We start from the raw sequence: 17,268 nt of genomic DNA on the forward strand, positions 1-17,268 counted from the left end.
GGTCTGAAAGTGGCCAACCCCTTTAAATTTCCATTATAACTCATGGCAGAGAACAGGCCTGAGTTATAATGAATCCTTCCCCGCCTCGGCCCACATTGGCACAACGTGGCGAGCAAGACATGGACAGAGTATTTGGCACAAGTAAGGACTTTGCGCCATATGTGCGCCTCAATATTTGCGCCTCTGTTTTCTTGTATAGAGGGATTGCTAAATCTGCCCCATTGTAGTTTTGCAGCAGAATACATAGGATAATGGCTGCAGGCATGCTGTTGCTTTTATGTTCTGTGTTGCAAAGTGTAAAGCGACATTCATACAATCTCACACCCATGGATAATCCGATGTCACAGATCCCTCATAGACATATATGCATGCAATGCTAGGTTTACACTAGTCTCCGTACAAGGCTCTAGCCCCCATTCCACTTAAAATCTGCACAGAGAGAAGTCCTGCAAGGTGCACGTTTTCAATGGAAACATGGCGGACCCCATTATAGTCCATGGGTTTCCACATGTAGTGATCCATTTTATAGATGCCCCAAAGCAAAGCTCTGAGTTGGAAAAAAAAAATCTCCAGTGGTGTCGCCTTCGGATCAACAGCATAAAAGATACATTTATATGAGACTAGAGATGAACACTGTGAACACTGTTCGGATCAGCCATTCCGAACAGCACGCTCCCATAGAAATGAATGGAAGCACCTGGCACGGTGACCGGCCGCCGGCAAAGTGTACATGCCAGGTGCTTGCCTTTAATTTCTATTGGAGCGTGCTGTTCGGAACGGCTGATCCGAACAGTGTTCGCTCATCTCTATATGAGACACTTATGACCCTTTGGTCAAAACTCTCGATGGGGCCGTGAGCAAAACTCAGGACAGCTCCTATTGCTGTTCATTTTGCCGACCGTGCTCACTGGTCCCAATGGATGGAGGCAAAGGCGGCACGCTGATGTCATCTATGTGGTGTCTGTGGCACTCAACACGGCCTGGCTACAGGTACACGGTCTTGTGCATGTCACCTCACTATATCCCCCCCATATGGGATTCAGAATTGGGGCGCTGATCAGGTGCATCCACAAACTGAGGGTGGACCCCCCTGCTCGCACTCGATGGCTGATGTCTGCATGATTCTGAAGGGAAACGTAAGTTATCGCCATCAAAAACGCGCTTTGGTCATTATGGGCCAATTAATGGGGTTTCCCACCTATCAGCTATCCAGATTGGCAGACCCCCGCAATCACAAGAATGGGGGTGTCCTTCTTTCCAGTCTGAAGGGAGCTGTGGATAGAAAGGCGCGTCCCCAGTCCATTCATTTCAATAGGAGCACTGGTGGTAGCCAAAATCCAGTTTGTGTAAGGGTCCGAGCACTGGAACCCCCACTGATCTGCAACCTACATCCTATCCTGTGGATAAATGAGTTTGTAAACCGTTATTGCTTTATATTCAACTTTAGTCAAGGACATGTTCACACACGTCAGATTTCTGTTGCGGTTTTGCATCATGTTATTCAGGTCACTGGACGACACATGTCTAATAACCGCACAGCTATCGCCTGAAGTGACCTGCAGCATGGTCCCCGTGCACACTGTGCGGGCCAGCCCTCCGCCTCTCGTCCTGTCAGTGGCGCCCAGGAGGCCGGAAGTAAGCTAAGCCGCGCCCCTACTAACGTAAACCGCGACGTCGTACAGAATAAACTCCCGCTCCAAGATGGCGGCGGTGCCAGATGAGGCGAGTGAGTCGGTGAAGACGGAGCCCGAGCTCCTGGAGGACGTGAAGCCGGAGAGCCTGGGCTGTAATGAGAATGAAGAGGCGGCGATCGGCAACGGGAATGGGGTCTCTCCGAAGCCCCCGAGTCCCCAGGCTGCTGCACCGGCTGCGGTCACCTCCCAGGCGGGAAGCTCGGACGTGCCGGACCGGCAGACGCTGCTGGCTGTGCTGCAGTTTCTCAAGAAGAGTAACCTGAAGGAGTCGGCGGATATTCTGCTCCGGGAGACCGGCATCCTAGACGGGGAGGACGGCCAGACCCTCAGCCCCGAGCAGCAGAGCGAGCAGGACGGGGCAGAGCAGACGCTACTCAGCCGGGTCACCGCGGGGAACTCAGCCCTCAGCTCGGCGGTCGGAGGGGGAGCGACCCTCAACAGCGGAGCGGGGCTGCCGGGGAAAGGTGAGACGGCACAGCGGGGATGGAGCGGGCACCGGGATATAGCAGCCTGGCTGGGGGACACCGGAGCCCGGGCATCACAGGAGTACCGGGCGGCGGACACTCACATGTAGCTATATCCTATATACAGTACAGACACTGACATGTAGCCGTATCCTATATACATACACTCACATGTAGTGATATATACTGATATAAATATTATATATCCTATGTACATATATCCTATATAGATATTGTCACATGCTGCTATATTACACTATACTGATGTAAATATTACATATATCCTATATAGATAGTCACATGTAGCCAAACACTATACTGATATAAATATTATATATCCTATATACATTAAGTTTGTCTTATAACTCCTAGTATTTTTTTTTCTCCTTTATCTTTCATTCTGAGCTTTATATGTCGTCTTGTATTGTATTCCCTATGCTGTTGTGTAACACTGCATTTCCCCATGGGAGGACCAGGATTGTCTGTCTTATACATACAATCACATGTAGCCATATTCTGCTATACTGTTGTAAATATTGCATAAACACAACATGCATACAAGCACATGTACATTAGTATAGTATAATAGTTACATCTTACATATATCCTATCTGCAGACTCATGTATACTATAGAGCTGTCAAGGTTACATATATCCTATATCCACGCATACTCAGATATAGCCATATAACAATATACTAATGGAAGTTACATGTCCTATATAAAGAAAATGTTTGTTCTCGTACCGTGTTAGCCAGTGGTTATGAAATATAAAATATATTAAAAAAAAGTTTTTTGTTTTTCATTACCTATATAGACATACTTGCGTCGCCATATACAGACTCAATGAATACTATATTGATGGAAATATTACATGTATTCTATATAGATAAATACAATAGATAAATACAATTACATGTAGCAATATACAGATTCAGTGTATACTATGTTGATGCAAATGTTACATATACCCTATATATACTTAGTAATCATGTATCAAAATTACACACACTGCATGTACATGGATAGAGTTCATTGTGTTCATATTTACAGTGCACTAATGGCAATGTCACATATACTCCCATTTACTCAGTGTATCACTATTACATATCTTATGTATTCCATGAATACATGTAAATATTTATGCCATAGTAATATAAATGCTAAATTTACTCATATGTATCAATTGCACATTGACAATCAGATGTAGCAGAGTTAATCTGAGCTTCTGCCATTGGTTAAACTGCTGGAGCGTGATGTGTGTTTTTTTTTTCCATTGTCTTTTTATTGCTTTCTCTGTCACATTGCAGCCGTCTAACCAGTTGCAGAAGTTCGAGTTACCTCTGCTCCATCTGTATATGTACACTATGCATATACTGATATATTCCTGTATAAACATATACACAGTATAGCATATGCATGTTATAATAAACCCAAGTCATAGATGTGCCATAGACAGTCCTATTAAATAACTATAGCAGTAAGGATTGGTTTTGCAGCACTGTCCTATTGAAATCTGATGCAGTAGTCACTGATACAGTTTGTACAATACCGAGACACCACCTCCCCAAACTAACACCCAATTGTCAGGTCATTTACTTATAAATTTCTTGGAGAAGTAACAGGGACAGGATAATGCACAGTTAGTAGAGCAAATGCTTCAGAATTGTTTTATGGAGAGAATGAGTATTTACTAACGCAGGAGAACACTGTCAGTGACAGAGATATGCACTTATTAAAGGGATTTTCTGGGACTGGCTCATTGATGGGTTATAGGTGGGGGATCTGACACCCAGGACCACTGCAGGACAGCTGTTTAGAGCTGCAGAGCTCCACGTAGCGGGCCATCTGACAGGCTCGTCGGTCACATGGCCCATTTGCAACTCTGCCCCATTCAAGTGATTGGGCTGAGCTGTCATGCAATGTACAACCTGTATACAAATGTACAGTGCATGGTAAGTTGTGACGAGGTGACACTACTCACCTGAGTAGTGCAGCCTCTTCATAAAGATAATCAGCAGCGGTCCTAGGTGTCTGGTCCCTTTGATCTAAGTATTATAAAGATGGTTGTCACCCCCACACCTTCTTTGGATTAGTGTCAAATGGATGTTCTCTTTGATGAATTAGAAGATGACCTGTGAATAATTGTTATACTTGAGAAGTAACTTCACCATTGCGCTCGCTTCAGTTCCAGTGAGCAGCGGCCCTCAAGATCAACCGGACGTGAGTGCTGTTCTGTCTGCGTACACCCAGCAAGGCGATCCGGCCCTGTACGAGGAGTATTACAGTGGCCTGAAGAGGTTTATTGAGTCTGTCCTGGACTGTCACCGTGCTGAGCTCTCGCAGTTGTTCTACCCACTCTTTGTACACATGTATTTGGAGCTTGTTTACAACCAGCATGAAAATGAAGCAAAGTCATTCTTTGATAAGTAAGTACTAGGGCAGTAGACCTGACTACTTGCATTGTTAATACTGGAGTTTTTCATTAGGAAGAGGTGAATAAGCCACTGCCGGACTTCTGACAATGGCTTACGTGCCTGGAGAATGGAGTGTTTGGCATGCTACATTAGGTTGTCTTATATTAACCACTGGAAGATGTCCTAGTGGTGAGGACCCATGTGATGTGACGTCTTTCACCTATTCTGTCGGTAGTTAATGTCTATTGTGGGACAACCCATTCAAAGGTAACATGGTTAGAGGTTAGAAAAATAAACCATCAGCATGTCACTGTACTGCTGGGATTTACAGTTCTAAACAAGTCATTCCCAAAGCCGTCCGATTAAGCAGTGTCTCTAAAAAGAACTTATAATACAGCTTGGTCTGTATGTGAATTACTAGAGAAGAGTCCAGGGTCAATAGGCATGTGCAGGTACAGGTGATGCCGAGGTCCGTATACCTTGCTTTTATTCTACACCAATCCTGTTATGCAGATATAGATTGCATTGTCGTCCTGCGCCTCTACTAATATAAATGGGGTCACGTTGCCATATCAAGGGGACTGTTCTAGTTGCTAAAAGATCAAGCATGTTTGAATAAAGTCATTTTGGTAGTAGTCATAGACATATTTTAACTTTTTATTTATTTTGTTAATTTTACAATAGATTTCATGGAGACCAAGAATGTTACTATGAAGATGATCTCCGGATATTAGCCAGTCTTACTAAAAAAGAGCACATGAAAGGGAACGAGACCATGCTTGACTTTCGGACAAGCAAGTTTGTTTTGAGAATCTCCCGGGACTCTTATCAGTTGCTAAAACGCCATCTACAGGAGAGACAAAACAATCAGATCTGGAGTATAGTTCAGGAACATCTGTACATTGATATCTTTGATGGGATGCCACGTAGCAAGCAACAGATTGATGCCATGGTAGGCAGCCTTTCTGGAGAAGCAAGAAGAGAAGCAAACAAAGTGAAGGTCAGTGCTTACTTAAGACAGATGAATATAAAATGGAGACTCTCACGTGAAATTATCCTATGGATATAAGCTAAGAATCACTTTCTTGCCTGGACAGAAGCTGTTTAATACCAGTTTAATACTTGTGATTTCCCCCCCCCCCCACACCCCTTACTGTATTGTAGCACTTGCGTCTTGGTGTAAAGAAGATCCTAGAGTTAGTGGTGATCCAATCTGTCTTCTATTTTCTTCTTTATAGGTGTTTTATGGTCTTCTAAAAGAGCCAGAGATTGAGGTGCCTTTGGATGATGAAGACGAAGAAGGGGAAAATGAGGAAGGCAAGCCAAAGAAAAAGAAGCCAAAAAAGGATAGCATTGGTTCAAAAAGTAAGAAGCAGGACCCTAATGCACCTCCACAGAACAGGTATATAAGGGTTTTGTTTTTTTCAATAGCTTTGGATGTAAAGAAACACTAAGCACAGATGTGAGCTATCAACAGGAGATGTTATATAATAGAACGTTATGCATGTTCATGAAATAATTTTGTAGAAATCTTGCAAGGGACAAGGGGGGGATTCAGAAATTGCAGTGTACTGATTTTAAAATCTATTTTCATTCATTTTAACTTGTTATGCTGCCAGGATTCCTCTCCCAGAGCTGAAAGATTCTGACAAACTTGATAAAATTATGATAATGAAGGAAGCCGCAAAGCGGATGCGACTTGGTCCTGACTGTCTGCCGTCAATATGTTTCTACTCATTCCTTAATGCTTATCAGGTATGTGATCAAGATTTCTAACTGCTGGTGTATATAAATGCTGATAAAATTTCTTTTGTATACAATGTATCAAACTGTTCAATTCCATGCAGGGCCTGACTGCGGTGGATGTTACCGATGATTCGAGCATGATCGCAGGAGGATTTTCTGATTCTACTGTGCGTGTTTGGAGTCTAACGCCCAAAAAACTACGCAGTGTTAAAAGTACAGCAGGTAATAGACTTCTCAGTCTTGTATTCTGGCATTGTCCTGTGCACTACTTTTCGGCTTATTGTATATCAAGGGTGGCAACACAGGTTGTAGAAAAGCTTTTGACTGGTTCAGCTTTCACATCCTTTGTAGAAACTAAAGCCATATTTCACATCCCAAACTTCTAAGTAGAATTTCTTCAGATATATATAATATATAATTTATTTATTTATTTTCTCCAGATCTCAACTTGATTGACAAAGAATCAGATGATGTTCTCGAGCGAATTATGGATGAGAAAACAGCTAGTGAGATGAAAGTGTTGTTTGGCCACAGTGGTCCAGTATATGCAACTAGCTTCAGCCCAGACAGGTAAGAGGAACTGTTCATATGATCACAATTTGGCCTTATGTGATTTTTTTTTTTTTTTGTTTTTTTTTCTCCCCCTGAGGCCCCTTCTGGACTATGCAGAAAGATCATTCTTCCACTGTAATATAACACTACACATCTCTTACAGGAACTATTTACTATCCAGTTCAGAAGATGGTACCATCCGACTATGGAGCCTACAGACATTTACCTGCTTAGTAGCATACAAAGGTCACAATTATCCGGTATGGGATGCACAGTTCTCTCCATACGGGTATTACTTTGTTTCTGGAGGACATGACAGAGTTGCACGGTAAGTGGGGGAAAAAGCCTTTTGGAATAAGTGTTCTTAATGTGGTTGATTTGTGCATATTCCACTTATCACCTAAGGCTTTGGGTACATGACCATGCGCATGTAATGCTGTGTTCACACATCAGTATGCCATCCCTCCGTTTGAATTCAGTTTGACACTTCAAAACGGACTGATACACATACTGATTGTATACTGACACCTTTTTATGCTGATAGCAAACGTTCTCAGTCCCCTAGAGGACAGATAAGGGTATTAAAAGTAGCAATTGTAAACAAAGTAGAGATAAGGAGATATAATAAATGTCCTTATGTCCTCCTTATCGCTACTCTGTTTACAATTGCTACTTTTAATCCCCTTATCTGTCCTCTAGGGGATGGAGAACATTTGCAATCAGCATAAAAAGGTGTCAGTATGCAATCAGTATGTGCATCAATCTGTTTTGAAGTGTCAAACTGAATTCAAACGGACGGATGGCATACTGATGTGTGAACATACCCTAAGCTGGGCTATGAGTGAACAGCACAGAAGGCACAACAGACCCATTTACTGATCCTTGGCTGCAAAATGAACAGGAATAGACCTCTCCTGAGTTTTCTTAGGCTAGCACACTGACCATATAAACTGTGTGCATGATGCTTAAGGGAGGAAGATGCTATAGAACTGAAATATTGGCTAGGTCACAGTGTCTCTTTACCCCTAATTGTTAGGTATATTTGAGATATACATGATGATTGCTAACGGCTGCTTCTCTATGCCATTTCCAGTTTATGGGCTACTGACCATTATCAGCCACTACGAATATTTGCTGGCCATCTGGCGGATGTCATCAGCACTCGCTTCCATCCAAACTCAAACTATGTAGCTACCGGCTCCACGGACAGAACTGTCAGATTATGGGATGTATTGAATGGGAACTGTGTAAGGATATTTACTGGGCATAAGGTAAAGTTTATCACTGTGTAATGTAGAGTCTCGTGTAGAAGACCAATTATCATTGATTTTTCCTTGGTAATGAACTGATTTGTAACGTGTTCACTTCTCCAGGGACCCATCCACTCGCTGACCTTCTCTCCCAATGGAAAGTTTCTTGCCAGCGGGGGCACAGATGCCAGAGTCTTGCTTTGGGATATCGGTCATGGTCTAATGGTTGGAGAGTTAAAGGGCCACACAAATACGATCTATGCACTCAGATTTAGCCGTGATGGGGAGATTTTAGCATCAGGTATGTACAGTATTTCCGTGCATATATACTTGAAATATTTAGTAATCATTTTAAAACCTATTTTACTTTTACAACAGACTTAGTACAAGTGTACAATCTGCCAGATGCTGAATATTTTTTTGAGTATCTGCTGCATTCTGTTTTCCTCCATCTGAAGCTTAGAGGTGTCACTTGCTGCTTTACATAAGTCTGTGCTGTTGATGGAGGACATTGTAGCATTCTACCTTTAGCTCAGAGACATCTGAAGCTTCATGGGCCTGCGGAAGGGGGAATCTGCTTAGAATTGCCTTTAAAGGGGCTCTATCAGCAAAATCATGCTGATAGAGCCCCACATATGCCTGAATAGCAGCCCCCCTGTTTTAAAATAAAACCCTAAAAAAGAATATCTACTTACGGATTGTGCACGCTGGGCGGGCATTCAGGGTGCGCGGTCTTCTTCATCCCCGCCTCTTCTTCCTCCGGTCCCGTCTTCCTCTGGCACTCGCGAGCAGACACTGATATAAAAAAAAAAAAAAAAAATGGCCTGGGCGCCTGCGCAGTAGCCGTATTAGCAGCTGCATGCTACTGCGCATGCGCCCAGGCCATTTTTTTTATCTGTCCGCTCGCGAGTGCCAGAGGAGGATGGGACCGGAGGAAATCAGTGGAAGAAGATGAAGACACACCCTGAATGCCTGCCCACAGTGCACAATGCGTAAGCAGATAACATTCTTTTTTAGGGTTTTATTTTAAAACAGGGGGGGTAGTTTAATATAACATTTACGGTGCCTGAATAGCCTTTTTAAAGGCTATTCACGCATATGTGGGGCTCTAGCAGCATGATTTTGCTGATGGAGCCCCTTTAATTTGTGGTGCCAGGTATAATGGTAGATGCGGCGATTCTCATTCTGGAGGCAGAGGAATAGCCAGAATGGGGATCTACTGACTCCTCCACTTCTGCCATATTTGTAGATCTCCCTTTCTGAAATGACTCGGTGTCCTAATCTATTCCTGACCACTATGTGGCTGCAGATTTACTAAAAATCCAAACTTCCTATTTTAGGTTCGATGGATAATACTGTTTGTTTATGGGATGCAATAAAGGCTTTTGAAGACTTGGAAACTGATGACTTTACAAGTGCTACAGGACATATAAACCTACATGAAAACTCTCAAGACTTACTATTTGGTTCATATATGACAAAATCCACCCCTGTTATCCATCTTCATTTCACAAGACGAAACCTCCTCCTGGCTGCAGGAGCTTATAGTCCACAGTGAACTGGGTGCACTTTAAGGCTAATGCAAAAAAGAATCTTCAGTCACAAGTGTCCAGCCAAGGGCAAAGGCCAATTTATGCAATGAAGTTACCAAATGGGATTTCAGATGTCAATTTCTGCAAGATCCTCTTGCATTCACTGCACTGCCTTGGTTGCTCTAGGAACTGTATTGGGCTCAAGCATGTGCAGTCATGGTGCTGTGATCGACTGATGGTTATAGTTAAGCACTGAGTGCTTGTGTATATGTAAACTGCATCTGTATGATAATGCTGATAGTGGTCTCAAATTTCAGGAGGCAGACGTTGGTTTAAATCTACTATACTGCACCTATGGACCCGTGTAGATTAAAGGGAGCAGGAAACCTTGTAGAGAGTACCATCATTGAAAGTGCCTCACTATTGTGCTATCATGCAATCCCCTCCCCCCAGTAATGCAGTAGACTTGTACAATTGTGCCTGTACATTAGGAATTGGCAGAGGTCTATGAATGGCCATGCACATGAGCGTTATCTGTAGATCATTGGCAGATGCTGCTTATCCTGGTCGTATCTGCTGCTGTTCTTGTGTATGGCCACCAGGGACATTAGATTCAGTAAACTTCACCAAATTTGGCTGGGACTGCAGACAAACATTCTGTATGGTTTGCCATCACACAATGTCAGAAGAGGTTTCCAAGGTTGATGTTGGGTAAAAGGGTTTCCCCATTTCTGTTGTTTATGGCCTATCCACAGGACATGTCTTACTGATGTGAGTCCTATCTCTGAGCCCTGCATAATATTGTGTATGGAGATCTCCATCCCATAACCACTTTGAAAGGGGAGCGATCTGTGCATAGATAGCTTCTTCAATTCACTTCTGTAAATGGTGGAGATCTTCTGATGCAAGACAGTCTATGTGAGTGCCTTATTTCCTGGCTTGTACCTTATGCTGAAAGACTCCTAGTGTTGTCGTTATCTATGATACTACGAGTCCTAGCACGGGATAGGATGTTGCTAGGAGGTCGGGGTTCCTAGTATCATTAACTACACCGCTAGGAGTCTCTGCCAGCATAAAGTATAGGCTCAGAACTAAGGTGCTCACATAAGACAGTGCCGTATGGCTGAAACTCAGTAGTCTTCTGTATTGGTGAAGATCTTAGAGGTGGCCCCAGCATTGGTAAGATATGTATTCTCCTGTGGATGTGCCATGTGTCTGAGGTTAAGAACTACTTTTAAATGTACTTTCAATTACAAGATTATTCATACTTCAGCATTATATTTCTAAGGATATTGCCTAGCCTAGCCCTGGCCACTGTCTGTGCTGCTCTTAGGGCCTGTGCGCATGGAGTAAATGCACGCTCATTTTTGCATAATACACGTGTAAAGATCAGACTCCCATTGACTTCAAGGACATTTTTTTACACGTGCAAAAAGTGTTTTTTTTTTTTTTTTGTTTTACGCATGTAAAATATGTAATTGTTTAATGAGTCTGATCTTTACATGTGTATTATGCAAAAATGAGCATGCATTTACTCCATGCGCACGGGCCCTCACCTCTATGCACTAACACGATCTTGCCGTCGCCTCTGCTTCCATAGCCAGTTGCTAGTACTGTAGGGTGTAATGTGATTCGACTTCACTGGCTCTTGTATTGGAGAGAGAGCGTACAGATGTAAGTAATAGCACAGGCCTGCCTTATACTGCTGTTTAGAAACCAAATCTACGCTGCGGTATATTTCGGAAAATGTCACCTTAAATAGCTTTCCCGGTTGATATGCAAATGAGCTTTGTGCCAACGCCCTTGTTACACCAAAGCTCATTTTCCTATTGTCAAAGGTGATGTTTTAGCTATAGAAGCACAGATTCATAAGGGGAACACTGTTAGGGTATGTTTACATGGCAGAACTTGCACAAGCTGAGGTTCAGCAACTTGAAGCTGAATTTATCTAGACTCTGCACCAGGTAGGCAGAATGTCCCCATCTCCCATTCATTTCAATGGGAGTTAATAGTCTATTCTGTTAATAATTTTAGGAAGATTTACAGGTGCAGTTTGGTGCTATTTTTTTCAAGATGGCATTAAACTTATATTCTGCCATTTGACCATACCCTTCAGGTCATCTAAAGCGTTCTGGTGAAACTTCCTTTGAAGCATGGACGGTCTAATTTCTGTGATATCTTTGTTTTCACAAAGCCATAGAGCAGGGATAAGCAACTTTCATCACTCCAGCTATTGTAAAACTACAACTCCCAGCATGCATACTTGCTTTGCTGGTCTTGGTACTCCTATGGAAGTGAATGGAGCATGTTGGGAGTTGTAGTTTCACAGTAGCTGAAGGTTGCTGACCCCTGCTGTAGAGGGTGCATGATTAAAATGGGTTTGTGCTTGGAGAGAGGTTTGTGAATCTGTGTGGTGTATGTGCACACCTAATGGTGGTTGGAGTAAAGCAGAAATGTATCACTTTCCTATGTGAAGGGAAGCCGGGGAAGTTTGAGAACAGACTGTTTGGATCAGGTTTATCCATACAGATAGACGCTGCAGTACTGCTAAATTTGGACACTTTGTAGCCAATTTTTTTTCTGGTTGTGCTGCTTATACATTACCTTATATCTTAGCATTTGACACCTCAGTATATTTGAGGAAATATATACAAGCCTAGATCGGCATTACCATTATGTCTGATCTTGAAGGAGCAGTTCTTGATGCCAAGAATTACACTGCAGACAACTAAGTTATAGTTTATTTTTGGCAGACTTGTTGCAGAAATTTTAGGATTATAATCCCTTCCACATCTCGTGGAGCTTCTCGATTTGTGTGAAATCTTTGGCTGCACTGCTTGTGCTGGGTGTAGATTAAACCTTATTCTTGCCAGCAAATGCTTGGTCTGGGCAGTAAGGAGTGTGGCTTTAGCATTGCCATTTAATGGATGTACCTGCCAGTTTCAATGGGCCTGGGTGACTATCTTTATTACTTCATGTGAAAAGCACAGCTCTGGGTTTAAAATATTTCATATTTTTAGACTTCTACTGACCACACTTGTCTTAATGGCTTAGGTTTTCTAGATCCATACTGATGACCACAGAGGCAAGTGTATTGCTTCTTCTTCCTCACAGGCTAGTGCCATCACACTTATTACATAACCTATATTCAACTCTGTCTCATTTGAGTGGAACTGTGCATGGTATTTAGTCACAAGGCTTCAGTACTCACTCCAATACTGTTGGGGTCCTGCATGGAGTCATTTTAAAGTTGATGCTCCTAGCATAAGTGAAACCTTTAATTTAAAAGGGGTTTTTGCCTCCCTTTTAGCTCTGGCTACTGGAGCTTCCCCCAAATTGGAAGAACAAGATTGCCCCCATTTGTAAGAGCTAAATAGAAACTATCTCTAGCAATCCCATAGAACTGATACAGGACATAGTATGTGCTCTCCATTCAAGCAGATTCAGGATCCCTGTGCTGTCTCCCATCGAACAATCACATCTCCTATCTACAATCTTATGCAAGTCGTTTGTGTTAAAGGGGCTTTCCAGGATATGGAGTGCTGCAGCCTCCTCCCTACATACAAAGTATAATGCCATAGCAGTGACACTGGGGCTTCTTATATTGCAGCTCAGCACCATTATTTTGAAAAGGACAGAGCTGTAGTGTGACCAATAGATGGCACTGACCTGAGAACAGGAGGCGCTCTTTTGAGAACCCTTTTAAGATTATGGCATTGTAAAAGAAAAAAAAACACTGCACACGCAGACCTATAACATGCAGACCTATAGTGGCATTGGTCTGCAATTGTGGATGGCACTGGGGTCAGCTTCCTTACTGCAGAGACCTATAGTTACATACACAATATAGGGTAGTTTTACCTACAATAGATTGCTAGAAATCTCTACAACCATTCCATACAGTAGGGTGGGGTTTGCAGCAATCTATCCACTTACTACAGAAACACCCCTTGCATATCAATGCACCGATTATCATTCTTAATGTTTGCAACAAACCTGCCATTTGTGAATATACCCTTACTCAACTATCTTATTGTATATGGTCAACTTTTGTAATGAAAATCGCATCCTCAATCCTTTTTATGGCATTAATATAAGTTTACCCTTGAGTCCATCTAGTTCAATTTTAAGCATTGTACCTACTACCTCTAACTGGAATAAATCTAGGATGGTTCCAGTCAATGCTGGAGCAATAACCATTATTTTCACAGAAGAGACAGGAGTGACTTGTGAAACATTTATTTACTCATACCTCCTACATACTGCTGATGTGTAACATGGACGCCAGGGCAGACAGGATGGCGCTGCCTCATTTTGTACAGACTTTTTAACTTGATATATTGTAAATAAAGACAATACAAATACATGTAATCTGGTTTTTAATGTCAAAAGGTGAGTCCATGGGGGGAGATGGTCCTGCAACTCTGAGCCTCGCAATCCTGTTGACAAATGAACAAGTGAGAAGAGAAGTATAAGGTTATGATACTAAATATTAGCTAGGAAAAGGAAAGAACACTTGAGGTCACAGTTAGGGGATTGTCCAGGAATACAAGAACTCACTTTACACCCATTTATTGATACTGGTTCAGGCTAGGAAACCACGCATTTCCAAACCATGTTCCCCTTATGTAGGAAGCTTTAGGATGAAGACATATGATGTAGCATGGTCTACATGCTGGTGGCTTCACTTACATAGTTAATTGTTTATTGTGAGCAACAGACTATGCAAAATGCAGAAAGGAATAATAAAATAACAATAAGACCCCAGCAGCCTAGCACCACATTGTGTTTTCATCCTGAAAGGTGTTTTCCAGGAAGGCCAATTTACCATCTCTGTACTTTTGACCTGGGCTCCAATCTCAAGTCACATTATTAAAATCAACCCTCACTTTTTTTTTTTCTCCCTTTATTAGGGTGTGTTCACAAGGAGGAAAACTGTGCTGAATTTGGCATGGAATCTGCCTCAAATTCAGAGCTGAAAAAAAAGGTCTCCCATTGACTTCAATGGGTTCCTATTTCTGCTAGCAGGTAAGGTAACTTGCAGTCCCTGGACAACCACTTTTAAGATTGCATTTTTCCTTTTAAACCAAGATACATCTATATTACAACAGGTCACCTGGTTAAACTAACAGCACACATACCTAAAGAACTTGGATTCCCCGTTCCTCATGTCAGAGCCATGCAAATGTACAGCTCTCTATTCACTTTTAAGGAAGGTCTGAAAATAGGTGGGTGCAACACAAAATGGAATTCATACCCACATCGTATCAAGTACTGCTACAGGACTCAGCCACAACTTTACAGAAAGACCACCAGTGAAAAGCAAAAACTCTAGTTTCACATGCTCTTTGCCATGACTGCCTGCAGAATTTCCCTGATGGAAATTCTATACAGTATCTCCCCCCCAACCTTGTACTGTGTAAAAGCAAAGACACCAGCACATTATTTTAGGTACCACAGCTCAGCTAAAAATTGGTAGACTATGGCTACACTATCTGACACACTGAGAAAGCTTCACTTTATTTTTGGTCACTTACCATTATTTGTCTGTGACCGCCGCTTGTTTCTTGGGCTTTAATTTGAAGAAAAGGATAATCGCTGCAATACTTGCATATGTGGCCAGTACACACTGCAAAATACAAGAACATATTATATACATCTGACAATGATCATCATGGCCCCCCCCCCCCCCCCCCAGTCATCCTTTTAATGACGTACATTCCTCCTGCCGATCATGGTGTATGAGTTGAAGTACTTCTTGATGCCAGTGAAGTGGTGCTGTGCTCCTGAGTCGTGTCCTCCCATGGTTAATGCCTGAAATACAGAACAAACATACATAAGTGAAACTGATCAAAGAAAATACATATTATAAAAGACAACTAAAATAGACTGTACCAGCAGCTCTAATGCAATCCATGCCAAATGATGGCAGACTGTGGGAAGTTAAGCATTGCGCTTTGCACATGCATTATCCAATCAAACATTGCCCTATTCACAAGCACCATCTGTGTTACAGCTACATACCAAGGAGGAGTGACAGCAGGGCACCACAGAAAAATCAGAGCTATAGCCAGTGTGTCAACCTAAGTGTGATGTCCCAAAGCAAGATACTGATCCTGAGCCATAATGGCAGCACCTCTGACAGTGCAGGGATATCGTAAAAAAACGAAAATAATGGCACTGACAGATCTAGAGACAGGACAGATACTAGAAAAACAGGCAGTGCACTGAATGCAGCACATTGTAAGCTTGCAGCAGTACGTAACATGGACATAAAAGGTCCTCCTTAAAGGGGTCATCCAGTGACTTCTTAAAACCCACCTCCTCTGGGGTTCTCTTTTTCCCAATGATCTAGTCTGCTGAACTCCATAATATAATTAAATACCAGTGAACAAGGTATAGGATGGAGGAGACAGATCGACTTAGGTGCTGGCCCAAACATGTGACCATGAGTCAGAACCAGCACAAACCTGAAAATCTAAGGGGAAGGAGCGAACCCTCAAGGAAATTAGTTTTAGGCTAAGGCCCCAGGTTGCGGAAACACAGCTTGTTTGTTGCATTTTCTGGAGCCAAAGCCAGAACTAGATTGAGCAGAAGTTAGAAGTATAAGAGCTTTCTATAGAATTTCCCATTTGTAGCCACTCTTGGCTTTGGCTCAAAAAACTGCAACAAAATCTGCAAAAAAAGAAGCAGCGTTTTCACAATGTGGGGTCTTAGCCTTAGAGTCCCTGGATTATCCTTTTAAAGGGGGGGCACCTCTTTACACATTCTGAGGCTGCACTCGGCTACTTTACAGGGGTCATGTCATTCAATGAATGCCATAAACGATGGGCACCCCTGCAAGGAGACCTATTTGGGCACATCTGCGTGTCACCTGCTAGCTCGCCAACCTTTGCTAGTGAATTAAAAGACATTTCCAGTGGTGACCTCTACTAGGCTCAGCATTAAAGCATTGCATTAGAGGTATATACTTTAGACTATAGTACATACTTAAGGTTCACACGTCACTGTATAGGCACAGGCCTATAGCTATAGGGTCATTGCTTTAAATATATAGTGTAATGCTATATATATATATATATATATATATATATATATATATAATAGCTTTGTGGTCCCTCTGCTATGGGATCATATATGCATAGGGGCCTAGCACAGGCAAGGTTATGTCCCCCTACTTACTGGACTGGGTTACCTCTGGTTTTCCCCATCACCTCTAAATCACACAGACAGGTTAATTGGCTATAGTAAAGTGTGTAGCTCCCCCTAGAGTCAGAAGCCCTGTAGTTAATAGCACCTGTATGGGACCACCAGGCATCTGCACTAATATCCTCCCCATTGAGCTGCTCTCATAGGCCTCACTAATAACCTACAAGTCACCTGTATGACACACTGTATCTGCAGAGCTACATGTAATATAAGTAAATACACCATACTAGCCACCATGCTATAGCCGCCCCTGCACCACTCACCGGTCTATCGCCGCAGTATACGACCAATGCCCTTCACTGCCGACTGCCGTGCCCGCTGTCTCCGGCCTCACACTTTCTACACACCGGCTCCTCTGATTGGCTGCTCGAGCTGCTTATCAAAATTTGCCGTCTTCCTATTGGC

General features: G+C 42.6%; 2 protein-coding genes across 2 annotated transcripts; one reads left to right on the plus strand and one right to left on the minus strand.

Moving 5' to 3' along the window:
- The first annotated feature begins 1,688 nt into the window (after positions 1 to 1,688).
- TAF5 (TATA-box binding protein associated factor 5) lies at positions 1,689 to 10,098 on the plus strand. The gene is made up of 11 exons (XM_075258360.1): positions 1,689 to 2,158; positions 4,346 to 4,586; positions 5,259 to 5,574; positions 5,813 to 5,976; positions 6,194 to 6,329; positions 6,422 to 6,542; positions 6,761 to 6,890; positions 7,036 to 7,200; positions 7,966 to 8,143; positions 8,246 to 8,423; positions 9,463 to 10,098. Exons 1-11 carry the CDS (start codon positions 1,702 to 1,704, stop codon positions 9,678 to 9,680), a joined length of 2,304 nt encoding a protein of 767 aa, XP_075114461.1. The 5' UTR covers positions 1,689 to 1,701; the 3' UTR covers positions 9,681 to 10,098.
- A 3,779-nt stretch (positions 10,099 to 13,877) lies between these two features.
- ATP5MK (ATP synthase membrane subunit k) lies at positions 13,878 to 17,266 on the minus strand. The gene is made up of 4 exons (XM_075258471.1): positions 17,127 to 17,266; positions 15,373 to 15,468; positions 15,192 to 15,283; positions 13,878 to 14,093 (listed from the first exon to the last, which is right to left on the minus strand). Exons 2-3 carry the CDS (start codon positions 15,457 to 15,459, stop codon positions 15,194 to 15,196), a joined length of 177 nt encoding a protein of 58 aa, XP_075114572.1. The 5' UTR covers positions 15,460 to 15,468; positions 17,127 to 17,266; the 3' UTR covers positions 13,878 to 14,093; positions 15,192 to 15,193.
- Positions 17,267 to 17,268: the final 2 nt, after the last annotated feature.

This window comes from Leptodactylus fuscus, chromosome 10, assembly GCF_031893055.1.
Source record: "Leptodactylus fuscus isolate aLepFus1 chromosome 10, aLepFus1.hap2, whole genome shotgun sequence".
Classification (NCBI taxonomy): Eukaryota; Metazoa; Chordata; class Amphibia; order Anura; family Leptodactylidae; genus Leptodactylus; species Leptodactylus fuscus.

Excerpts from the sequence above, each read along its gene's own strand:
- TAF5 (XM_075258360.1), top strand. The coding sequence starts at position 1,702 with ATGGCGGCGGTGCCAGATGAGGCGAGTGAGTCGGTGAAGACGGAGCCC. Across the intron at positions 6,330-6,421 it reads CATTCCTTAATGCTTATCAG|GGCCTGACTGCGGTGGATGT; the intron begins GTATGTGATCAA and ends AATTCCATGCAG. Across the intron at positions 6,543-6,760 it reads CAGTGTTAAAAGTACAGCAG|ATCTCAACTTGATTGACAAA; the intron begins GTAATAGACTTC and ends TATTTTCTCCAG.
- ATP5MK (XM_075258471.1), bottom strand. The coding sequence starts at position 15,459 with ATGGGAGGACACGACTCAGGAGCACAGCACCACTTCACTGGCATCAAG. Across the intron at positions 15,284-15,372 it reads CCATGATCGGCAGGAGGAAT|TGTGTACTGGCCACATATGC; the intron begins GTACGTCATTAA and ends TGTATTTTGCAG.